The sequence below is a fragment of the Entelurus aequoreus genome, linkage group LG24 (genome assembly GCF_033978785.1).
Source record: "Entelurus aequoreus isolate RoL-2023_Sb linkage group LG24, RoL_Eaeq_v1.1, whole genome shotgun sequence".
Classification (NCBI taxonomy): Eukaryota; Metazoa; Chordata; class Actinopteri; order Syngnathiformes; family Syngnathidae; genus Entelurus; species Entelurus aequoreus.
Window position 1 is genome coordinate 27,364,439 of NC_084754.1, and position 27,230 is coordinate 27,391,668.

The following is a 27,230-nucleotide window of genomic DNA, read 5'->3' on the forward strand; positions in this document are numbered from 1 at the left end:
ATCTCTGATTCAATTAATAAAGGATTTGTATGTTCTCTATATCCAACATTATGTATTATTCTAACTGATCTTTTTTGTAACACCGTTAATGAATGAAGTGTACTTTTGTAATTATTTCCCCATATTTCTACACAGTAACTCAGATATGGTAACACTAGTGAGCAGTAGAGAATATGAAGTGATTTTTGGTTAACTTAGAATTTAATGGCAGCAACACATTGCAAAAAAGTTGGCACAGGGGCAATTTTACCACTGTGTTACATGGCCTTTCCTTTTAACAACACTCAGTAAACGTTTGGAAACTGAGGAGACCCATTTTTGAAGCTTTTCAGGTGTAATTCTTTCCCATTTTTTCTTGATGTACAGCTTAAGTTGTTCAACAGTCCGGGGTCTCCGTTGTCGTATTTTAGGCTTTATAATGCGCCACAGATGTGTAAGTTACCCATGCCTTGGGCACTAATACACACCCATACCGTCACAGATACAGGCTTTTGAACTTTGCGCCGATAACAATCCGGATGGTTCTTTTCCTATTTGGTCCGGAGGACACAACGGCCACAGTTTCCAAAAACAATTTGAAATGTGGACTCGTCAGACCACAGAACACCTTTCCACTTTGCATCAGTCCATTTTAGATGAGCTCGGGCCCAGCGAAGCCGGCGGCGTTTCTGGGTGTTGTTGATAAATGGCTTTCGCCATTTTAACTTGCATAGTACAGTTTTAATTTGCACTTACAGATGTAGCGACAAACTGTAGTTACTGACAGCAGTTTGCTGAAGTGTTCCTGAGCCCATGTGGTGATATCCTTTACACACCGTTGTCGCTTTTAAATGCAGTACCGCCAGAGGGATCGAAGGTCACGGGCATTCAATGTTGGTTTTCAGCCTTGCTGCTTAAGTGCAGTGATTAACATCACGAAACATTGCATGATATTTATTTTGTCCCAAAAATTAGTAGGGCTGCAACCATTAGTTTACGTAATCGACAATGTTGATTATAAAAAGTCATTGACAAAAAAACGAAACAAAAGCCCACAGCAAAGCCGAATTACTTGCATAAGTGCAAGTTCAACGAATTGTGGCTCCAGAACAATTAATTTAATGCATGTTTGAAGCCGGTGGATAGAAACGAATAAAGTGTTAATTACCTGACAGCTTCTATGTTCGCTACCTCTCTTTGTTTATAATGTACAGTATATTTTCTGCTGGATCTACTCTCTATTTTATGCTTTTTTTTTGTTGCAGCTGTTACATATACTGTAATATTGTACATGGCAATTGGGATTTGTTATATATTGTATATATTATATAAAAATCTAATAATATAATATATCAGTATATATTATATACTGTATGTATATATAATATGTAAATACTTACATATATGTTATATTTTATATTGTGGTACATTTCAAGTGTACTTAATACCTGCATTATCTTTTCCATCCTTACCCTTTCCATCCTTTGAAACTGAGCTACTGTGTGGAACAATTTCCCTTGTGGATCAATAAAGTTTGTCTAAGTCTAAGTTTAGGACCCGGATGTGGAGCCATCGAGGAGGAAAGCGTTTTTAAACATTGTGGTGAAAGTGAATGGAATGATGATGTAAAAGTAAAAAATCTGGGATAAATCCAAGTCAAAAGATGCTGAAACGCCACAAACACTTGCACAACAATACACAGATCAACTTCCCCCCCCTCCCCCCCACATTTGCCTATTGCCGAATGACATCAATATAAAGATGTGTATTCACATCCAAATTCTGTTTAAGGCTTCCAAGCCATAATCACTTTCTTTCTTTTTAGACAATTGTTCTGTCTGCAATTTGTGTTTTTCACAACTTTGTGCAGACACAGTAGTATTACTGTAGATGTTTTTTTATCTCTTTGCTCTATTCTGACAGCTGCAAAAACACTACAAAAGTTAACCTTTGGCAGATATGCTATCTGTCCCTTTCACAGACAATATATTGTTGTGCTTTCCTCCACCATTGCTGACATTCTGATTGTTGTTACATGAAAACACTTGATATGAAGCACACTGCACCTTTTGCAAGACAACACTTCGACTTTTCTGTTTGCTAATCTTTTTTCAAATAGTTTACAATAGAGAGGCTTCTGGAGTTTATGTAGTTAGTTTAACCTTTTTTTTCCCATTGCGAAAGAGCGGTGAATGAACTCATACTCTTACAATTACTTCTGGCCCTCTGATTTTCCCTTATGTTTTTGTACTTTTTTGTCCGTATGGATGTGAAATGGTCTTACATTATATTTATTAAGGCCAAAAAATAGTCTTAAAAAGTCTTACATTGGACTTGTTGAAACCTGCAGAGACCCTGATAGTTGTCTGTTGCATGTTTGAAAACTTAGCAAAACCCTGCCGGTAAGGAGCATGATAACATGAATGTGCAGTAAATGAGTGTCTCCATTAGGCCTGGGCCAACAACAAAAACGATATATTGACCTACAAATTATTGCTGATAAACAATATTATTGCCATTATTTTTGAGACCAAATTAACCACTGATGTAATGACAAGACATAATAATTAGGGGTGTAAAAAAATAATTGCTACAAGTCGATAACCCGTTTTTACTGTAGAGATATAAATACATTGTTTGGCGAGCATCTGGATCGATCTATATATAGCAGTGGCAGGCCGTGCGTTTCCCACCTAGGCTTGAGTGATGTCCGACTTCAATAATTACCTCTCAAAATACCATAACTGGTGTCACCACATGACCATTGTTGGAGAAATACTATACAGGAACACATTTACGCCCTACTGGGCATTGGATCACATAAACAGTATACTAAGGGGTTATTTTCTGGCGCATTTAAAAAACAATTAAAACGCATCAGCAATTTAAATTTTTTTTTATATATATATATATATATATATATATATATATGTATGTGTGGGAAAAAAATCACGAGACTATTTCATCTCTACAGGCCTGTTTCATTGATTGAGGAAAACCCCTCATGAAACAGGCCTGTAGAGATGAAATAGTCTTGTGATTTTTTTCCCACACATACATATTACGCTCTACCACGGTATCGAGCACTATTTTTTGGATAATCTAATTAAGACATATGTATATATATATATATATATATATATATATATATATATATATATATATATATATATATATATATATATATATATATATATATATATATATATATATATATACATACATACATACATATATATATATATATATATATATATATATATATATATATATATATATATATATATATATATATATATATATATATACAGTATATATATATATATATATATACAGTATATATATATATATATATATATATATATATATATATATATATATATATATATATATATATATATATATATATATATATATATATATATATATATATATATATATATATATATATATATATATATATATATATAATTGCAAAAAACATATAATTTGCCGTACAAGCCAGTGGTACCCCTCGTCGTCGGCTTATTCGAGTGGAAATGGCGAGCGTTTCCCCATTTCACCGCCAGAACAGCTGAGCTAGCTTCCGGGGTTGGCCGACATCGTCTCACAAGATGTAGTTTCTCTTGAAATATCCTTCTTGAAAATGGTCTTGCAAATATATATCTGCCATTTAATCAACGTTTTGTTCTCCTTCTCTCGCGATCTGATTGGCTATCGCAACTGTCTATCACCTCTATGTCCCCGTTCACTTACAGTATGCGGACGCCCTCATTGTTGATTCTGAAGGCCGCTGGCAGATTTGGTACAGCATGGCAACATAAGCTAGCTGAATTCTGATTGGATACGAACTAAAACTAAAAACAGCAGCACTGGAAGGAGCATAATATGACGTAAAGAGAATATGAATACTTTTAGATATTTAGGGAAAGTAAGTAAGAAAAATGTTTCATCTTTAATTATGATCATTATTTCAGGTTATGTTAGGCCAGCAGAGAAGGCCCATTGCTGGCCCTGATGGCACACCACTGATATATGGTATTGATCGGTCGATGTCCGGTTGGAAAGTCATGAATCGGTTGACTGGAGATCTGTCATAAAATATGGCTGTTCTAATCTTGCGAGACTTTTGTGGAGACATAAAACGAGACTAACGTTCTCGTTTGCGACTGTCGATTGTCGACATCAACAGAGCAACATAGCAGGCAGCACCGAAAGAGTTGAACAATTCTCCCCCGAATAGGGATGCAAACAGAGTACCAGTATTTTTAGGTACCAGTTTCTAATTGGGTCGGTCCAAGGGGGGCGTTAAAATTCTGGACTAATGATGCTGTTATCTGTACTTTTTTATCCATCTGACCGTCGTAATTATGACACAGAGCGCTGAAACGTTCATTTAAGTGTGACTGCAAAGCATAAAAAAGACACAGCGGCACAGCCAATTGAAGTCAAACTTTTACCGCCCCGCTTCTGGGTACGCGGAAGTAAAGCGAATCATAGATTTGCGCTAAAATCAGACTCTAAATATGGAGAGTCGCTAAAATTGGTGCGATGTGACTGAGATGCTGTTATTGAGAAGAAAAGCGGAAATTTTAACCGTGCACTGGACACACTCACCTCCATGGATCCGTGCCGGCCAGGGGCCAGCACTCTATACACGGCTGCCCTGCACGGTGCATCCTTCTGGAGCCATTTCTGTGCTTGCCTCCCGGACACACGACCACCTCAAGCTACCAAACTAACTCCAAATTACAGAGCCGGAAATTTCCCAAATGACATCTATGACATGTTTTTTTGCAAATATGATGACTACTTGTCGCCATAAAGTTGTGTGTAAAACACCTGCTACTCGTTGATGATAACTTGACAGCTTCTAATAATACAGTTGGACTACTGTGGTGTTCTAAAATCTCTACTTGATGCACACCTTGCTTTTCTCTGTATTTAATTGTCGCTACTTGAGCAAACGACAGTAATTACCTGGTAGCTTTTCCAAAAGTGTTTTGTTTACCTCTTCTTTTACTAAAATGTATGGATTGCAATGCACTGAAGTTATTGGTTCTACTATTTGTTCATAGTTAATACAGGAACTGTCTCTTTTGTCAGTGTATATTTAAAAAAATAAACACATGACATTATTCTGACCTGATACATGATACACAAACATTTTAGTTACTGACAGTGGTTTTCTGAAGTGTTTCTGAGCCCGTGTGGTGATATCCTTTACACACTGATGTCGCTTTTTGATGCAGTAGCACCTGAGGAATCGAAGGTCCGTAATATCACCGCTTACGTGCAGTGATTTCTCCAGATTCGCTGAACCTTTCGATGATATTACGGACCGTAGATGGTGAAATCCCTAAATTCCTTGCAATAGCTGGTTGAGAAATGTTGTTCTTAAACTGTTGGACAATTTTCTCACGCATTTGTTGAGAAAGTGGTGCCCCTCGCCCCCATCCTTGTTTGTGAATAACTGAGCATTTCATGAAAGCTGCTTTTATACCCAATCATGGCACCCACCTGTTTCCAATTAGCCTGTTCACCTGTGGAATGTTTCAAATAAGTGTTTGATGAGCATTCCTCAACTTTCTCAGTCTTTTTTGCCACTTTTGCCAGCTTTTTTGAAACATGTTGCAGGCATCAAATTCCAAATTAGCTAATATTTGCAAAAAATAACAAAGTTTTCCAGTTTGAACGTTAAGTATCTTGTCTTTGCAGTCTATTCAATTGAATATAGGTTGAAAAGGATTAGCAAATCATTGTATTCTGTTTTTATTTACGATTTACACAACGTGCCAACTTCACTGGTTTTGGGTTTTGTACTTTGCACACGTTTAGTAAATCAGCTTTCGGTGTGCTATCAAGTTTGCACATGTTTTAGTACACGCAAACCTTTAGTAAATCAGGCTCTTTGCATATTCAAAGTAAAACCATTTGTTTCTCAGTAATTTTTGTTTCAATTGAAATTGCTGTAATATATTTTTAAAATGACTTCAAATCAAGATGCTTGGCCTACGTTAAACTCAAAATGTGTACAACTGGTCATAAGAAATAATTGTTTGACTAGTTTAATAATCAGAAAAATAATCGACGACAAATCTACTTGCAGCCCTACACCCTAGTGAAATGTCCACTGAGTAAAACAGGTCAGGCCCCCACTGTACTCTAGATGTATAACCCATCCACCCATTAACCCATCCACCCTGTCCATATTTGTTCTCAGTGGAGGTTCTTCTCTCCGAGCATTTTGTCACAGGTTGGTTGTAGGAGCACATATGTTGCTCTCAGTCAGAGCAGTTGGCAAACAGTTGGGGGAGAAAGACACAGCTAACATTCCTGAATATGTTATAATCTTCCTATTTATCCTATCACCCACTGGTCCCTTCAGTCATGGCCTTTATCCACTATTCAGTTCAGTTCAGTTCAGTTTCAGTTTATTTCCAACATGCATGCGATACAATGTAATTCATCACATATTCCCAGTTGTTTCATTACAGCACGTCCGAAAAGGAATAGGAAGAAGCAGAGTTTATTTAATCCTACCCCTTTTCATACCATAGCAGCAATTTTATCCACTGTCCTTGTTCTGTGTAACATAACAGTGAACAAATACATAATAAACAAATAATATACCATAGTAAGTAAACAAATATTAAATACATCTCTAATGTGCTAAATGCACATTTAATTTTTCAGAATACGGGTCTCTGTGTAAAAAGTTTGGACACCCTTGGAATATGTTCTGCCCAGAAACACTGATGTCACGGGAAGAATGCTCCCTCTGCGGGTATTACTGTAAAACTCGTTATTTCTCAGATAGAAGGATAGAAGATTGCTTCTCTGGGGGGAGTATGTGACACCTAAATCTTCTTGGGTTTGATACTCCGCCACAGCTTGAGTGGTTGTGTATGTTCTCAGAAAATGAATCCAGCATGAACAACATCAAATATCAGATTAGCATCTATGCAATTACAAGTGACTGTGTGTGTGTGTGTGTGTGTGTGTGTGTGTGTGTGTGTGTGTGTGCGTGTGTGTGCGTGCGTGCGTATGTGTGTGCGTGTGTGTGTGTGTGTGTGTTTGTATCAGTATAATACATTCACTTTGGGACATCCAAATTAATTCCCTCTGCTCCATCCTCCAAAACCTACGTGGCCTACTTTTGATATTATTTTTACATCTTCTTCTACAGTGGCAGTTTTAGAGCTTGAAGAAAAATTCCGGCATATAGAATAATTTGTTTCTGTGGACTGAAGCCTGCTTGTGTAAATATATTTTTCAGCTGCTGTGACTCAAAGAAATGTGTGCTACAAATCCAAATTTCTTTACTCTTCCTATTACAAAACCCAAAACCAGTGAAGTTGGCATGTTGTGTAATTCGTAAATGAAAACATAATACAATGATTTGCAAATCCTTTTCAATCTATATTCAATTAAATAGACTGCAAAGACAAGATATTTAATATATTTAATGATTATTTTACAAATAATCATTAACTTATAATTTAATGGCAGCAACACATTGCACAAAAGTTGGCACAGGGGCATTTTTACCACTGTTTTACATGGCCTTTCCTTTTAACAACACTCAGTAAACGTTTGGGAACTGAGGAGACACATTTTTGAAGCTTTTTAGGTGGAATTCTTTCCCATTCTTGCTTGATGTACAGCTTAAGTTGTTCAACAGCCTAGGGTCTTTGTTGTCATATTTTACGCTTCATATTGCGCCACACATTTTCAATGGGAGACAGGTCTGGACTACAGGCAGGCCAGTCTAGTACCCACACTCTTTTACTATGAAGCTACGTTGATGTAACACGTGGCTTGGCATTGTCTTGCTGAAATAAGCAGGGGCGTCCATGGTAACGTTGCTTGGATGGCAACATATGTTGCTCCAAAACCTGTATGTACCTTTCAGCATTAATGGTGCCTTCACAGATGTGTAAGTTACCCATGCCTTGGGCACTAATACACCCCCATACCATCACAGATGCTGGCTTTTCAACTTTGCGACTATAACAATCTGGATGGTTCTTTACCTCTTTGTTCCGGAGGGCACGACGTCCACAGTTTCCAAAAACAACTTGAAATGTGGACTCGTCAGACCACAGAACACTATTCCACTTTGCATCAGTCCATCTTAGATGAACTCGGTCGGGCCCAGCGAAGCCGACGGCGTTTCTGGGTGTTGTTGATAAATGGCTTTCGCTTTGCATAGTAGAGTTTTAACTTGCACTTACAGATGTAGTGACCAACTGTAGTTACTGACAGTGGTTTTCTGAAGTGTTCCTGAGCCCATGTGGTGATATCCTTTACACACTGATGTCGTTTTTTGATGCAGTACCGCCTGAGAGATTGAAGGTCACGGGCATTCAATGTTGGTTTTCAGCCTTGCTGCTTACGTGCAGTGATTTCTCCAGATTCTCTGAACCTTTTGATGATATTACAGATCGTAGATGGTGATATCCCTAAATTCCTTGCAATAGCTGGTTAAGAAATGTTCTTCTTAAACTGTTGGACAATTTGCTCACACATTTGTTCACAAAGTGGTGACCCTCGCCCCATCCTTGTTTGTGAATGACTGAGCATTTCATGGAAGCTGCTTTTATACCCAATCATGGCACCCACCTGTTCCCAATTAGCCTGCTCACCTGTGGGATGTTCCAAATGAGTGTTTGATGAGCATTCCTCAACTTTCTTAGTCCTTTTTGCCATTTGTGCCAGCTTTTTTGAAACATGTTGCAGGCAACAAATTCCAAATGAGCTAATATTTTCAAAAAATAACAAAGGTTTTCCAGTTTGAACGTGAAGTATCTTGTCTTTGCAGTCTATTCAATTGAATATAGGTTGAAAAGGATTTGCAAATCATTGTATTCTGTTTTTATTTACGATTTACACAACGTGCCAACTTTACTGGTTTTGAGTTTTGTAAAGGTACCGCATACATTTTCAGGAATCTTAATTCCCTTCTTCTTCTGTGTTTCCTTTAGCTGATCATCATGACTTAATGTTTGCCTTGCCGATGGACCCAAGTGTGACCTCTGGCCTCTCAGCCACCTTGGGGACTGGGGCCAAAGACAAAGACACAACAAAAGGTACCGACCCCAGCCAAAAGTTAGCGGAGTACAGGACGTCAGAGTGGAATGAATCAGAAGGTGGAGTAGCAGTTGGAAGAGACAGCAAAGTCATGTCAGACCCTGCAACCGCGACAAGAACCAAGGCTGAAGGGAAGCTGTTGAACCCAAAGTGGAACTTAACTGCCTGGCCTGGCCAGCAGAGGTTACAGGTGGTTGGAGAGGACCAAGGAGGGCAGGCATCCTCCTCATCAGTCCTTACCATGGAGGCAGAGACACTAGAACCACCAGCAGCAACAAAGCCTTTAGGACTGCTGTCGAAAGCTGCTTGGACCAAAATCTCATCTTCATCATCATCATCCAAAACCTCCTCCTCTTCTGGCTCTACAAAAAAAACTTTGACACCCCGATCGACGTCTTCATCCTCCACGCCAGCCATTAATGACAACATCCAGGCAGGGAAGTCCAAAAATGTCTCAGTAATTGATGTGAGCAACAGCTCCTCAGACGGCAGCAGCAACTTGACTTCAGGTAAGTCTGCTTGTTCCATCAGCACCAGACTTCACTTCATTGTGTTCACACTCAGACTGCTAATGAGATCTAACCTAATGTCATCTAGTGGAATCTAACTCACATGTGAACATCAGATGGAGCTAGTGTTGTCCCGGTACTGGTACTAAAATTATTTCGATACTTTTTGGTACTTTCCTAGATAAAGGGGACCACAAAAAATGTCATTATTGGCTTTATTTTAACAACATTAAACATATGTTTCTTATTGCAAGTTTGTCCTTAAATAGTGAACAGTAGTAAGTAAGCAAACAGAGGCTCCTAATTTGTCTGCTGACATATGCAGTAACATATTGTGTCATTAATTTTTCTATTATTTTGTCAACATTATTAAAGGCCTACTGAAACCCACTACTACCGACCACGCAGTCTGATAGTTTATATATCAATGATGAAATCTTAACATTATAACACATGCCAATACGGCCGGGTTAACTTATAAAGTGACATTTTAAATTTGCCGCTAAACTTCCGGTTCGAAACGCCTCTGAGGATGACGTATGCGCGTGACGTAGACCGGGGAACACGGGTATGCCTTCCACATTGAAGCCAATACGAAAAAGCTCTGTTTTCATTTCATAATTCCACAGTATTCTGGACATCTGTGTTCGTGAATCTGTTGCAATCATGTTCATTGCATTATGAAGAAGGAAGCTGAGCAAGCAAAGAAGAAAGTTGTCGGTGCGAAATGGACGTATTTTTCGAACGTAGTCAGCAACAACAGTACACAGCCGGCGCTTCTTTGTTTACATTCCCGAAAGATGCAGTCAAGATGGAAGAACTCGGATAACAGAGACTCTAACCAGGAGGACTTTTGACTTCGATACACAGACGCCTGTAGAGAACTGGGACAACACAGACTCTTACCAGGATTACTTTGATTTGGATGACAAAGACGCAGACGTGCTACTGTGAGTATGCAGCTTTGGCTTCTAAACATTTGTTCGCTTGACCGTATGTGCGCAACTTTTTTTTGCGTATGTACGTAACTTTTTTTAAATATATAAGCTTTATGAACCTTGGGTTAGGTGAACGGTCTTTTGGGCTGAGTGATTGTGTGTGTTGATCAGGTGTTTGAATTGTATTGGCGTGTTCTATGGAGCTAGGAGCTAGCAGAGGAGCTAGGAGCTAGCATAACAAACACGCAGGTGTTTTTATGCAGGATTAATTTGTGGCATATTAAATATAAGCCTGGTTGTGTTGTGGCTAATAGAGTATATATATGTCTTGTGTTTATTTACTGTTGTAGTCATTCCCAGCTGAATATCAGGTCACCCCCGGCTCTCACAGCATCTTCCCTATCTGAATAGCTTCAACTCCCCACTAGTCCTTCACTTGCACTTTACTCATCCACAAATCTTTCATCCTCGCTCAAATTAATGGGGAAATTGTCGCTTTCTCGGTCCGAATCTCTCTCACTTCATGCGGCCATCATTGTAAACAATAGGGAACTTTGCGTATATGTTCAACTGACTACGTCACGCTACTTCCGGTAGGGGCAAGCCTTTTTTTTATCAGATACCAAAAGTTGCAATCTTTATCGTCGTTGTTCTATACTAAATCCTTTCAGCAAAAATATGGCAATATCGCGAAATGATCAAGTATGACACATAGAATAGATCTGCTATCCCCGTTTAAATAAAAAAAATTCATTTCAGTAGGCCTTTAAGGACAAGTGGTAGAAAATGAATTATTAATCTACTTGTCCATTTACTGTTAATATCTACTTACTTTCTCTTTTAACACGTTCTATCTACACTTCTGTTAAAATGTAATAATCACTTATTCTTCTGTTGCTTGATACTTTACATTAGTTTTGGATGATACCAAAAATTTGGGTATCAATCCGATACCAAGTAGTTACAGGATCATACATTGGTCATATTCAAAGTCCTCACGTGTCCAGGGACATATTTCCTGAGTTTATAAACATAATATAAACTTAAAAAAAAGAAAAAAGAAGATGTTGTGATGCCAAAAAATATCGACGTAGTCATAGTAGTATCGACTAGATGGCGGACCGTTACTTTTCAGAGGCGGTGTAGTACCGAATATGATTCATTAATATCACGGTACTATACTAATACCGGTATACCGTACAACCCTAGATGGAGCAAAGACAAGGACAAGCGTTAAAATGTCAATAACAAGCATGAAGAAATTACAAATATATGAGAACATATTTTGTAAGTGCCAGCAAAGTAGGGGTGAAACTCAAAACATAAGAATATTGTGCAAATGTATTCATGTCAGCAATGTAACCACAAATGGGACACAAACTTATAACATGCAAAGTGAAATATGTCAAGCCTCTATTTGTTCAAATTTTTCACAGTTTGTGAAAACCCCCACTTTTCTGAGATTTTCAATTCAAGGTTTTCATAAGCTCAAAACCATAATCATCAAAAATAGATCAAAAGAAGGCTTGAAATATTGTGAGTTGCATGTTCAGTTCAGTTCAGTTCAGTTCAGTTCAGTTCTGTTTCAGTTTATTTCCAACATGCATACAATACAATGTAATGCATCACATATTTTTTTCCATTTGTTTCATTACAGCACGTCTGAAAAGGAGTAGGAAGAAGCTGATCTTATTTTAGCCTACCCCTTTTCACTCCATAGCAATTTTATCCTATTTCCTTGTTCTCTGTAACACAACAGTGAACAAATAAACAATATACAAATAATATACCGTAGTAAGTAAACACATTAAATACATACATAATCTTTGTCTCAATAAAAATACAAATAAAAAAACAACAACAACCAAAAAAAAAAGGGTTCAAGATATTTATCATGATTCTTGTTCTGTGTACTTTGTGAACACTTGTAGTTTGAACAGTCTCTTAAACTGAATCATAGTGATGCTTTGTTTGATTTCTTTGGTTAATCCATTCCATAATTTAATTCCACATACTGATATGCTAAAGGTTTTACGTGTGTACGAACATACAAATGTTTTACATTAGATTTTCCTCTAAGGTTATATTTCTCCTCTTTTGTTGAGAAGAATTGTTGTACATTCTTGGGTAGCAGGTTATAGTTTGCTTTGTACATAATTTTAGCTGTTTGCAATTGCACCAAATCGTTGAATTTCAATATTTTTTATTCAATAAATAAAGACTTTGTATGTTCTCTATATCCAACATTATGTATTATTCTAATTGGTCTTTTTTGTAACACAGTTAGTGAATGAAACGCACATTTGTAGTTAAGATGCTGCTCCGTTATTGATTGAAGTTAAGTCTGAATGTCATTAAAACAGTTAGCTCCATCTTTTGATGCTTCTTCCACCCCCGTCCTTGCACGCTACACCGCTACAACAAAGATGACGGGGAGAAGACGCTGCCGAAGGTGAGCCACGTAAATAAGACCGCCCACAAAACGGCGCATCCTGAAGCGACTGTCAGAAAGCGGCTTGAAGATGACCTGTAAAACATCATCTATGCAACATTTTGATCAAAGAACCACCATTACATGCTATGTAGACCACAGGGAAGTTTTTTTAATTTAGAAAAAAAAAAAAAGACTCCTTTTATTGCGCCTTATAATCCGGTGCGCCCTATGGTCTGCAAAATACGGTATGACAAACAACCTCTGTGTTGTGCAGTGCACCGATTAGCCTTCACTTGATTGCTTTACATGTATCAAGATGCTGCACAGAATAACACCTCAGTCACAATAAATGGTGACCTTGTTGGTCCTCTCAAGCATCTTCCCTCCGTCCTACTGGAAAATAAACACCTTTCATCACAATTACCTTGTGTTTCACACTTCAAAATCTGCTTTCAATGTGTTAAAATGATTCATGTTAATTAACACACACTGAACTTCTCCTTTTAACTCAACTCAACTCAAGGAATATAATTCTCTCCTGATCAGCTTATCCTGCTCATCTTTTTTTGCTGAAGGCTTATTTTGAGTCTGATCTCTCTGTGATTGCTGCTAGTGAGTTCAAGTTGGGTTCTTTACATGTTGAAGTGAAGTATGCAAGCATGTATGCATACGAAATTACTGTATTTTCCAGACCATAGGGCGCACCACACTGCAAAAAGTCAGTGTTCACAAACAAGAAAAAACAAAACAAAAATGAGGGTTATTTTATTTGAACTAAGCAAAATTATCTGCCAATAAACAAGAACATTTGGCTTGTCAAGACTTTCCAAAACAAGAAAAATTAGCTAACCTCAATGAACCCAAAAATACCTTAAAAGAAGTATATTCTCACTAATAACAAGTGCACTTTTCTTGGTAGAAAAAAAAGGAGACCTTTTTGCTCAATATGTTGAAAAATATTCTTAATTTAAGTAAATGCTGGTGCCATTATCTTGACATAATGATATGCGCTCGGCATCATGATTTTTTTTGTTCATGCTTGAAGTAATAAATTATTACTTTAAAAAAGTAGTTTTATACTTGTGAGTGTTGATGACACAGCTTTGCAACAGTTGATATTCTAGTTTCAAGCATGTTTTACTCAATATAGGTCATAAAATCTCAGCAACAAGCTATAATATCTTACTGAGATCATTTAGGACCAAAACCCTTAAAACAAGTAAAACACTCTAACATAAAATCTGCTTAGTGAGAATAATTATCTAATCAGAGAGAAAATAAGCAAATATCACCCTTATTTGAGATATTTAATCTTACTTAGATTTCAGTTTTTGCAGTGCAGAGTATAAGGCGCACTGCCGATGAATGGTCTATTTTTGATCTTTTTCCATATATAAGGCGCACTGAATTATAGGGCACATTAAAGGAGTCATATATTATTTTTTTCTGAATTGAAAACACTTCCTTGTGGTCTACATAACATGTAATGGTGGTTCTTTGATCAAAATGTTGCATAGATGATGTTTGACAGATCATCTTTAAGACGCTTTCTGACAGTCGCTTCAGGATGCGCCGTTTTGTGGGCCGTCTTATTTACGTGGCTCACCTTCGGCAGCGTCTTCTCCCCGTCATCTTTGTTGTAGCAGTGTAGCGTGCAAGGACGGGGGTGGAAGAAGTGTCAAAAGATGGAGCTAACTGTTTTAATGACATTCAGACTTTACATCAATAACGGAGCAGCATCTCCTCATCCGGAAACAACAACAACAAGGCCAGAAATTTGTCCCGTAAAAAAACGTCCGACCGGAACTCTAATAACTAAAGTTGCTTGGATGAATAATGTAAACTCACTACACCGGTATGTTTTAGCGCTTTCATGGCGAGTTTACTGACAGATATAAGTAAGAGCTTTACACTACTTTATATTAGAAATGGCAACAGTGGAGGATAAATGTCACATAACAAGAAGATAGAGGAAAAGAAGAAGCTTATCGACTATAGCGTCGGCGCGGACGCTCACAAATTTTCAGGATTTATGCAGATCCCAAATACAGATCAGCAGCTACCAGAAGGTAAGAAGAGTTGCTTTTGCATAATATTGCGAAACAATACGCCAGATAATATGTCTTACCTTATACACACACCATAATAATACTCATATGTTTAATGCACGGACAATCCTTCAAGCGGTGCGGCTTCATAGCTTACCAAAGTCGTACTAAAACATTTTGATAGATTTTTGAGCGCCGTGTGTAATGTTCTATATTTTCAATGGAACATTTAAAATGTTGGTGTTTAATTGAGACATATTGCCATCATAGCACAGCCTACACGTATCTCTTATGTTTGACTGCCATCTACTGGTAACACTTATCATTACACCATGTACCAAATAAAATAGTTTCGAGGTCGGTAAGCTCAACCAAATGTATTCCTTACATTAGGTGCACCGGGTTATAAGGCGCACTGTCGAGTTTTGAGAAAAAAAACAGATTTTAAGTGTGCCTTATAGTCCGGAAGATACGGTATTTTAATTATTTTGTCATTTCATCATTGGTTTTCATCTTGAATTCATGTAGCTGTCACAATTTAAATTGTATTCAAAATCACCATTATATGTACTTTACAATAACAACACTAAAATTATAATACATCAATCTTCCCCACCCTTTTTAAAAAATATTCTGGATATGTTGATTTTTTAAAAAAATATTTTGGATATGTTGATTTTGCGGGTGTGCAACTGTTTTTGAGTAATAATGAAAAAGTACCGGGAATTAAATGCAAAACCAACTTTTCTTACCTGTTGGGACCTGTTTTGGGATCCACATGACTCCCGCAAATTTGAACCCAAACCATGGAGGCATGGCACAGATATTCATTAAACACTTTTGCTTCTGAATTTGAGAGGATTGTGACACTTTTTGCCATCGTTACATCAGCGGATAGCTCCATATATGGTAGAGGTCTACCGGAAGAGCTTTGCGCGAGCCCATCCTTTTTACTTAGTTGTAGGCAAAAGTTGTAGTCAATAAGTTCCTTATTTTTCTCAATCCTCTTGCTGTGGGGCAGACTGGCTCGTACATGGACATGCATGCTTAAGTCCTCCGCTGTTGCCATTTCTAATAAAAGTAGTGTATAGTTCTAATTAGGGTTGTACGGTATACCGGTATTAGTATAGTACCGCAATACTAATGACTCATATTCGACACTATACTGCCTCTAAAAAGTACCAGTCCCCCACCCCCCGGCCCTCCGTCGTCGTCACGTCGTGTCATTGCTGGTTTGACGAGCAGAGGAGCATGTTCGGCAGCGCACAATCCCGGAGTACTTACAAGCAGACACTGTGTGTGGACAGAAAAGGGAGAACGGATGCATTTTGGCTTAAAAACTAACGATAAAGGTGAAGTTATAACACTGAAACGCCCTCAGGAAGAGATGCTTTAAGACATGGCTAGCTAGCGAGCGGCTAAAGTCCATCCGCAGTCTGCAGTGTTGTAGCTACTTCTAAATCAATAAACCTTGTCTCCATGACGACAAATAAAGTGAGTTTCTTACAAGTATCATCCCTGCAGGACGAGGAATAGCTAAACATGCTTCACTACACACCGTAGCGCACTGGTGTCAATATGTAAACAAACGTCATTGGTGGATTTACACCTAACATCCACTGTGATGATATCAAGTACAAGAGCGTATATAGTTGATACTACTATGATTACATCAATGTTTTTCAGCATCACAATCTTTTTATCGTTTTTTATTTATTTATATTACGTTTATAAACTCAGGAAATATGTCCCTGGTCACATGAGGACTTTGAATATGACCAATGTATGATTCTGTAACTACTTGGTATCGGATCGATACCTACATTTGTGGTATCATCCAAACCTAATGTAAAGCATCCAAACGAATAAGTGATTATTACATTTTAAAAGAAGTGTCGATAAAACATGTTAAAAGAGAAAGTCAGCAGATATTAACAGTAAATGAACAAGTAGATTAATAATTCATTTTCTACCACTTGTCCTTAATAATTTTGACAAAATAATAGAATGATAAATGACACAATATGTTACTGCATATGTCAGCAGCTAAATTAAAAGACAAGTTGTCTCGTGTGTTCACTATTTTATTTAAGGACAACATTGTTCCTTGATTGCAATAAGAAACATATTGTAATGCCCCGCAGTGGAGAAGGAGTCACACAGACGAGGATGCGCTGCTCAATCGCTTTATTAACAAGCGGTAACTGGTTGTAGTTCAAAAAGTAACGCACACACATACACGAGCTGCTGTTAGCCACAACTCACGCTCACACACACTCAAGTTCTCCACCAACTCACCCGCACATGCGCGTTCCCCAAACCCTTAAAGACACAGTACACTAATGCAAATATCACAGACATTACACTGCCTCCCCCTTTATGAAGCCCCTCGCCCCGAGGGGTCAACAAGAAAATCCCTGAACCTCGGCGGTCTCTGTCTTTGTGGCCGGCCCTGTTCTGACTCAGGTCCATCAACACGTGGCGCCAGCGGCTGAACAGGGACGACAATGGTGGAATATGGGGAACCTTGATCCACTAACTGTCCATTGCCATCTAGTGAGGCAGGCGCCGTCTCAAACTGAGGAACTTCTCTGCCCCTGTAGGGTGCCAAACGGTCTCTATGCAGGACAACTTTTCGGCCCTTAGGGGGCACTGCAACTCTATAGACTACTTCCCCCACCCTCTCAAGCACCCTACATGGACCGTCCCAATGACTGTCCAACTTGGGGCAACGTCCTTTTTTCCTTTTGGGTGTGTACACCCAGACCAGCTCGTCAGGCGTAAAGTCCCGGCCCTTGCTCCGCACGTCATGGTTCCTCTTTTGCCTCAAACCAGCCTTCCCCAACTGGTCTCGTGCGAAGGAATGTGCCGCTTCCATCCGATCCTGCAACTTCCGAGCGTACTCCAGTCCCGGCCGATCCTCGGTACTGCCTGGTGGTCTCCCAAACGCCAACTCAGCAGGTGTCCGGATCTCCCGACCCAACATCAGTAGGGCAGGGGTGCAGCTTGTGGAACTTTGAACCGCGGAACGGTATGCCATCAGCACTAGTGGAATATGCCGGTCCCAGTCATGCTGATGGTTGGCGGTGAGGATGGCTAGCTGCTGCTGCATGGTGCGGTTAAACCGCTCCACTAGTCCATCACTTTGCGGATGCAAGGGAGTTGTGCGTGTCTTTTGCATGTCCAGTCTTTCACACAGGGCAGCAAAAACCCTGGATCTGCCGTTCCAAAGCGACTGAACATGCACTCCAGTAAGGCATCAGCCACTGTCTCCGCTTCTTGGTTCGGCAGTGCGTACGCCTCCGGCCACTTAGTAAAATAATCCATCGCGCAAAGCACATACTTGTTTCCTTTGTCTGTTACGGGAAAAGGGCCCATAATGTCCACAGCTACTCTCTCCATGGGTGCTCCAACCCCTTGCTGCTTAAGTGTGACCGGTCCTGGGGTCCCTTGTAGGCTTCGCACTCATCACAGCACCGACAGAAGTCCTCCACGTCCCGTCGGTGCTGACCCCAGTAGAACCCTTGGCGCAACCGACGGAGCGTCTTTGTGCTGCCAAAATGCCCTGAGCCCGTGCCCCCATGACATGCCTTCAGCACTGCGTCCCTCAGAGTCTTCGGTACCACTACCTACCATCTCTCCTCCCCGGTGGCCGGCTCCTTCCACGCACGCTGCAGTACGTCGTCCCTGATGCGCAGCACAGCAAACTTACTCCACAGGCCCTTGGTGCCGACTGACAGCCCCAACACGCCATCCCAGGGTGGTCTCCTACCACTCTGGACCCATTGCCGCACTGGTTTGAGATCGCTGTCTTCCCCTTGCCTGGCCGCCCATTCTGCAGCGTCCGCAGTCTCCAAGGTGCAGCATGAAGGCCCGTCAGCGGTCTCATCTCCGCGCAGCTCCTTCTCTCTGACGTCTCGCCGGTCACAGTAGCTACAGCCATCAATAGCACACGGCCGCCGAGAGAGAGCGTCTGCATTGGCGTGCTGCGCCCCAGCACGATGACACACACTAAAGTGGAAAGACTGCAGCTCCTCCAGCCATCGCGCCACCTGACCCTCTGGTTCACGAAACGACATCAGCCATTGAAGTGCTGCATGGTCTGTTCTGATGGTGAAGGACACGCCACACAAGCAGTACTTGAAATGGCGTACAGCCAACACAACAGCTAACAGTTCACGTCTGGTCACACAGTACCGCCGCTCACTCTTGTTGAAGGTGCGGCTGAAGTAAGCCACCACCCGTTCACCTTCTGGGCCCACCTGCGACAGCACCGCGCCCATTCCAACATTACTGGCGTCCGTATCCAACACAAAAGGTTTAGCTGGGTCTGGAGCAGTGAGGACAGGAGCATTTATGAGGGCCTTCTTGAGGCCAGAAAATGCCTCGTGACAGTCCGGCGTCCACACGAACATCTGATCGTTCTGAAGGAGGCTAAACAACGGTGCGCCACTGCAGGAAAATCCCTTTACAAAACGCTGATAATATGAGGCAAGTCCCAAGAAGCTTTTTAGCTGCTTTTGGTTCTTCGGAATTGGCCAGTCTCTGATAGCGCTGATCTTCTCCTCCAGCGTGCTGATGCCGCTCCCGTCCACCTTGTGGCCCAGAAACTCCACCTCACGCCGCATGAAATGGCACTTCTCTGGGTGGAGTTTCAGTCCAGCTGCCGCAATCCTTTCCTGTACCAGCCTCAAGGAATCAAGGGCTGACTGAAAGGACCGTCCATGGACGAGGACATCGTCCAAGTAGACCAAGCACTCTTGCCTGGGGATGTTAGCGATCACTGTGTCCATCAGTCGCTCAAATGTCCCTGGTGCGTTGCAGAGCCCAAAGCTCATGACCTTGAATTGCCAGTGGCCCCTGGTGGTGCAGAACGATGTCTTCTGTCGTGACTCAGGGGTGAGTGGGACCTGCCAGTATCCACTGCGCAGGTTGAGCGACGAGAACCACGAGGACCCCGAGACCAGGTCCAACGTCTCATCGACCCGCGGGAGTGGGTAACAATCCTTTTTTGTCACCTTATTCAGCGGCCTGTAATCCACACAGAACCGCGGTCTTGTGCTGTTCTTCCTGGGAACCATGACCACGGCAGACGCCCACGGACTGTCAGAGGGTTCTATGATTCCTGCCTCGAGCATGGCGTGGACCTCTCTATCAGCCGCCTCCTGCCGGATCATGGGAAGGCGACGGGGGCGCACCTTAACTGGCCGCGCATCCCCAGTGTCAAAGTGGTGTTCAACCAGATGGGTGAGACCCACCTCATTTTCATTGAGGGCGAAAATGTCCTTAAAGTCCCACAATACGTGCCACAGCTGCTCGCGCTGCTCCACTTCGAGGCTGACGCAGTTCTTTTCCCAGATGGAGCGAACCGCTACTGTCCGGTCCTCATTTTGCCCTTGTTGGTTTAGCGCTACTGTTGTGGACGGCCCGGATGACGTCGCCCCCCACTTTGGACTTGATTCTTCAGGGCGAGCGGACTCTGCCCCCATTACCGGTGGCTGCTACGTGGTTGATGGTGTCCTCTTGGCTGCGAGCTCCCTGATTGCCTCATCCCTCTCTATGGGGGGCCTGACAGCCTCTTCCCAGGTTGTTGGACTGGCGACTGCGGTGTTGACGGACACAGCCACAGTCCGTTCAGTGGGAGCGGTCAGCTTTACTCGCTGGCCACTCGGCAAAACGAGCACCGCAGACCCCAGGTCTATTACACATCTTGTGGCTTTCAAAAAGTCTCGACCAAGTATACATGGGTCGCTCACCCAAGCGGAAAATGTCGCTGACAAGCCTCCGATTACGAACATAAACGTTGCTCTGCCTTTCATCTGGGCTATTTCCCCTGTCACTGTCTTTAATCTGGTGAGACTTGGTTCTAAAACGGTTCCAGCTGGAACAACGTCCGGTCTCACAATCGTGGCTGAAGATCCAGTATCCACCAGGGCTGTGCAGGCCACGCCCCCAATCTGCACGAAAACATGACATGGGTCCCCCACTTCTGTCCAGCCCACAGTCACAACAGTCTCGTCACTCAAGGGCTGGTGTTCCCGGTAACTGGCTAAAGGGGTCCGTGTCGTCCGGGCTACACAGACCCTCTCCCGTTTCCCTGCTGGTCCTTCCTATTTGGACAGCGCCGCAGCAGGTGGCCAAGTTGTCCACACCCCCAGCAGACAGCAGTGCACGCTCGCCTGTCCTTCTTTTCCTCATACTGTGTTGGGCGGGTCTGCAGCGCACATACAAGTTCCTCCACCCACGCCGGTCTTTGTTCCGCTTCCTGCGTAAACGATGCAGCCGAAACTGGGCGGGGAAATGTCTCAAGTGCTGCCCCAGTGGCGATCTCTCTCTCCATAGCAAGTTCGAGTGCATCGGCCAGGGCTGTGGGGTGGGCGAGCTGGACGCGCAAGCGCAGTTCATCCGGTTTAAGTGCTTGGATGAATTGATCACGTATCAGTTCGTTTTGGATTGCGTTCGGCATTCCGATATACGGACGCCGACCCAGCCTCTCGATCCCATGAGCAAGGCACCGAAGCGACTCACCCGGTAGTCTGACACGTTGCTTAAACTCACAGCGTAAAGAGTCCCTCAAGTCAAACTCTCCAAAACGCCTTTGCAGTGCAGCAACCAGCGCACTGTAATCAAGTCTCTCTTCCGGGTTCAGCAGGAGCAAACAGGACGCAGCTTCTTCCGTCAGTGACAAAGCCAACTGTATTGCCCTCACCTCCTCAGTCCAGCCTGCTTTATTAGCCACAAGCTCATCTGTCAGTAAACTTGATGTAAAATCACTTAAAACTACAACATGGCTGACTGGGTGGGGACGCAGGCAAAGGGGGCTTGGCTTGGAAGAGGACTTTGGCACGTAAATAAGACCGCCCACACAACGGCACATTCTGAAGAGACTGTCAGAAACGGACTTGCAGATGGTCTGTGAAACAAAATGCATGCACAATTTGGACCAAAGCACCAGCATTACATGTAACAGTATGCAGACCACAAGGAGTGTTTTAAATGGATATTTATAAAAAATAAAATCATAATACGACCTCTTTAAAAGGGGTCCGGGGCCAATTTTAGCACAGCTGTGCCCAGTGTTTACATGGAGAAAGATTGTACTCATGTTAAAGATTCCTTCAAAAGGGATGCTTGCTCAGGGAGACACAATTACATTTCTATATTTCTTGTTACAAGTTCCAAGTATCATAAGGACTCGAGGAAAATGAAGGGCTAAGCATGTTACACACACCAAGCAGGATGACACAAGAAGATAACTGATCGATCCAGATGTCGATACTACCGACACCTAGTATAGTATCAGTATGTTGTTGCAAAAAAAATTGTATGTAGCATTCAATAACACAAATATAATGCATGTGATTTACGACAATCCTAGCGAATTCTAAATGTAATAAGATAAGATTTATAAGAATAAGTAATTGTGTTTACTTTCTTTGCTATTAAACATTTTCAGTTATATAATCTCGGGACTTGGGTCTCGGAATCGGATAGGATTTGAGGCCCAAAAAAATCAGATTGTGATAGGAGGCCAAAATCATCCCTATTAACGATAGCTTTCAATATATTATCAGCATTTATCATGGCTTGGGAATCAAGCTATTGTTTTTGGTATATGTGTTTTTTTAGTATTGGTGTTAGTGTCACATGGAATTTACCGGTATTAAGCCTGATCAGTGGCCTTGTGGTTGGAGTGCCGGCCCTGAGATCGGTAGGTCCTGAGTTCAAACCGAGTCGAGTCATACCAAAGACTATAAAAATGGGACCCATTACCTCCCTGCTTGGCACTCAGCATCAAGGCTTGGAATTGGGGGTTAAATCACCAAAATGATTCCCGAGTGTGGCCACCGCTGCTGCTCACTGCTCCCCTCACCACCCAGGGGGTGGAAAAAGGGCATGGGTCAAATGCAGAGTGTAATTTCACCACACCTAGTGCGTGTGCCTATCAGTGGTACTTTAACTTTAAGAATTAGAATAAAATAAAATAATTTCTTTCATTTGATGCAGATGCTGTCCAGTATACCAACGAGTCTGCAAGCAGCCTTCCAGCCTGGGATCTCCCTACCGTTCCAGAGTCCCTCTTGTCCACCGTGGGCGACCATGACATCACACTTCCTGACAATATCACCAGCCCTTTCTCCACTCATCAATGGAATACCACGGTGCCCGTACGCACCAGAACTTCCTCTCAGATTACAACTACCACACAAACTACCACAGACACGCCGTCCACCACAGCATACACACACTCTTTTCCAACAAACATTATTCCCAGTGCGATTCCACCACTAATGCCCACTGCTGCTCCGAGCACCGCAAGCTTGAACAGTGAGACTGACGACTCCCTGCAGGTGGTGACGCTGACAACAATAAAACCCGCGATGACCAATTCTTCTGTGAGCACCTCTGCTTTGACAACGCCAGCACTGACCACAAGCATTACTGTTACACTCTCCCCAAATAGCACAGCTGCTGTAAACACTCAGCCATCACCAAACCTCAAACTAACCACAGCAGCTGTAACTCAACCGGCAACCACCTCCATTACTACTACTAGTACTAGTACTATTATTACTACTACTACACCTACTACTACAGCCCCTCCAACCAGTACAACCACACTTGCCCCATCATCCACAACCACCCCCGTTCCTATACCTACTACTAACAAATTTGCAACTACTACACCAGTACCCACCACCACCACCACTACTGCTGCTGCGACCATAGCAGCTACTACATCCAAAACGGTACCTCCTACCACCTTGTTTGTCCCCGTTCAAACTGTACCACCAGTGACTACGACCACAGAACACTCAAGCAGCACCTTTACAGAAGAAAGTCCTTTACCATGCAACGTCACGGAGAAGTACTGGGTCAAAACCGGTAAGTAACTTTTAAACTGTGGTGTCAATAATAATAATAGCAATGATTTAAGTGAAATATATATTGTCTTCACATTAGACTCATATTCAATGTGAATTATTCATCAAAGTCTTACAACTGAACTATGCATTTTTTGTGGGCACTTTATTGTGATTAATTGGTACGATAAATGGATTTCCGCAAAGTAGGATTATTATTAAGAAATGGTATATATCGAGTATTAAAAACTGTTGACAACCTCTCAACATTAACACCTCTATAGTCTTTACACCTTTACACTCATTTCACCCAACACAGTAGCCTTCAGTTTGTTCTACTGTAATTTACAGTTCTCACTGATAACCTTGAGGTCTCTTCATTCATTTTTCTACTGACGTTTGCATTGATGTGATCACTGCTCCGTATAGCGGTTAAGATAAAAGAGCTTGTTCGCCAAAATAAATTGGTAGACTAATCTAAGTGTGTACATCGTTAATGCAGGTTTTCTTTTGATTAATATATATATGTATATATGTACACTACCGTTCAAAAGTTTGGGGTCACATTGAAATGTCCTTATTTTTGAAGGAAAAGCACTGTACTTTTCAATGAAGATAACTTCAAACTAGTCTTAACTTTAAAGAAATACACTCTATACATTGCTAATGTGGTAAATGACTATTCTAGCTGCAAATGTCTGGTTTTTGGTGCAATATCTACATAGGTGTATAGAGGCCCATTTCCAGAAACTATCACTCCAGTGTTCTAATGGTACAATGTGTTTGCTCATTGCCTCAGAAGGCTAATTGATGATTAGAAAACCCTTGTGCAATCATGTTCACACATCTGAAAACAGTTTAGCTTGTTACAGAAGCTACACAACTGACCTTCCTTTGAGCAGATTGAGTTTCTGGAGCATCACATTTGTGGGGTCAATTAAACACTCAAAACGGTCAGAAAAAGAGAACATTCATCTGAAACTCGACAGTCTATTCTTGTTCTTAAAAATGAAGGCTATTCCACAAAATTGTTTGGGTGACCCCAAACTTTTGAACGGTAGTATATATATATATATATATATATATATATATATATATATATATATATATATATATATATATATATATATATATATATATATATATATATATATATATATATATATATATATATATATATACATACATTACATACATATATACATATATACATTTATACACATATAAACATATATATATACACATATATACATATGTATACACATATATACATATACACATGCTTACATATATACAGTATATATATATATATATATATATATATATATATATATATATATATATGTATATATATATACACACACACACATATATATATACACACACATACATATGTATATATATATATATATATATATATATATATATATATATATATATATATATATATATATATATATATATATATATACACACACACATATATTTATACATGTATATATATATATACACACACATATATTTATACATACATACATGTATATATATATATATATATATATATATATATATATATATATATATATATATATATATATATATATATATATATATATATATATATATATATATATATACATATATATATATATATATATATGGCTGCTCCCGCCATCAGTGTGTGAATGTGTGTGTGAATGGGTGAATGTGGAAATAGTGTCAAAGCGCTTTGAGTACCTTGAAGGTAGAAAAGCGCTATACAAGTATAACCCATTTATCATTTATTTATATATATACTGTATATACAGTACAGGCCAAAAGTTTGGACACACCTTCTCATTCAATGCATTTTCTTTATTTTGATGATTATTTACATTGTAGATTGTCACCGAAGGCATCACAACTATGAATGAACACATGTGGAGTTATGTACTTTACAAAAAAAGGTGAAATAACTGAAAACATGTTTTTATATTCTAGTTTCTTCAAAATAGCCACCCTTTGCTCTGATTACTGCTTTGCACACTCTTGGCATTCTCTCGATGAGCTTGAAACTGAAATGGTTTTCACTTCACAGGTGTGCTTGAAGCACATCGAGAGAATGCCAAGAGTGTGCAAAACAGTAATCAGAGCAAAGGGTGGCTATTTTGAAGAAACTAGAATATAAAAACATGTTTTCAGTTATTTCACCTTTTTTTGTTAAGTACATAACTCCACATGTGTTCATTCATAATTTTGATGCCTTCAGTTACAATCTACAATGTAAATAGTCATGAAAATAAAGAAAATGCATTGAATGAGAAGGTGTGTCCAAACTTTTGGCCTGTACTGTACACACACACACACACACACACACACACACACACACACACACACACACACACACACACACACACACACACACACACACACACACACACACACACACACACACACACACACACACACACACACACACACACACACACACACACACACACACACACTCTGAATTGCACTACTTAAAGGCTATTTTTTAAAATGATTTAATATTATTACTTTACGGAATATTTATTTTTTCATACACATTTATTTCGTTGCATATATGACACACTGCAATCTACTGAGTGAAGGTAAATACCAAATGTTCTAAAATACTGTATATAGTGTTTTTATTCTTTAATCAGTTAATATAAATATATTTGACAGTAAAGATGTTCTTCAACGTAATAGCGTGTAGAACATGAAAAATAAAATCACTTTGCTAATTACAATGACGTAACGGAGATACAAACTCAATTACTTTTTTGGGAGAAGTAATTTGTAACTGTAACTAATTGCTATTTTAAAGTAAGATGGCCAACGCTGCTTATTAGCAATGCGTGTGCTGCATTGTCATTCCACATAGCTCTGGTACTGACGTCGAAGATGAAGTGCAACCTAAATGAAGAGAGTTCATCCCCACTTTGACATGTTGATAGCTGATAGCAGTCTTAGTTAGCATAAACCTGTAGAATATACTTAAAAATAGATGTATTGACGCTTCAAGATTTGAAGCACCATGTAGCCTGGGACAACTTTATTTCCGTGTTTGTATGATTATTATCCACTTTACAGCCTTGCTTTTACCATGCACTCTATTATAAAAATGATAATGAAGTCGTGATGAACAGGTACCGTGCCATTTCCACAGCTCAGACTCAGCGTACCTATTATGGGACCAGGGTATAATTACATGCACTCAGATTAATCAAAAACATGTGCTTAAAGCAAGGGCAGATTTTCCCAGCGTGTAAAACAATTAAAAAGATGATGTAGAGTGCCAAAAGGGGTCTGTTCTAAAATGAATGTTTTTTTTACTTCCTCATCGAAAGAGCATTAGAACT

The 27,230-nt window shown here is 40.4% G+C and overlaps 1 protein-coding gene across 3 annotated transcripts in view; it reads left to right on the forward strand.

Moving 5' to 3' along the window:
- The window catches only part of kiaa1549la (KIAA1549-like a), a 303,560-nt gene that overhangs the window by 88,688 nt on the left and 187,642 nt on the right, over positions 1-27,230 (forward strand). For all 3 annotated transcript variants that reach the window (XM_062035891.1, XM_062035892.1, XM_062035893.1), the window contains exons 2-3: positions 8,967-9,581; positions 23,009-23,887. In XM_062035891.1, coding sequence (XP_061891875.1) covers positions 8,967-9,581; positions 23,009-23,887 — 1,494 coding nt within the window. The remainder of the gene's footprint in view (positions 1-8,966; positions 9,582-23,008; positions 23,888-27,230) is intronic.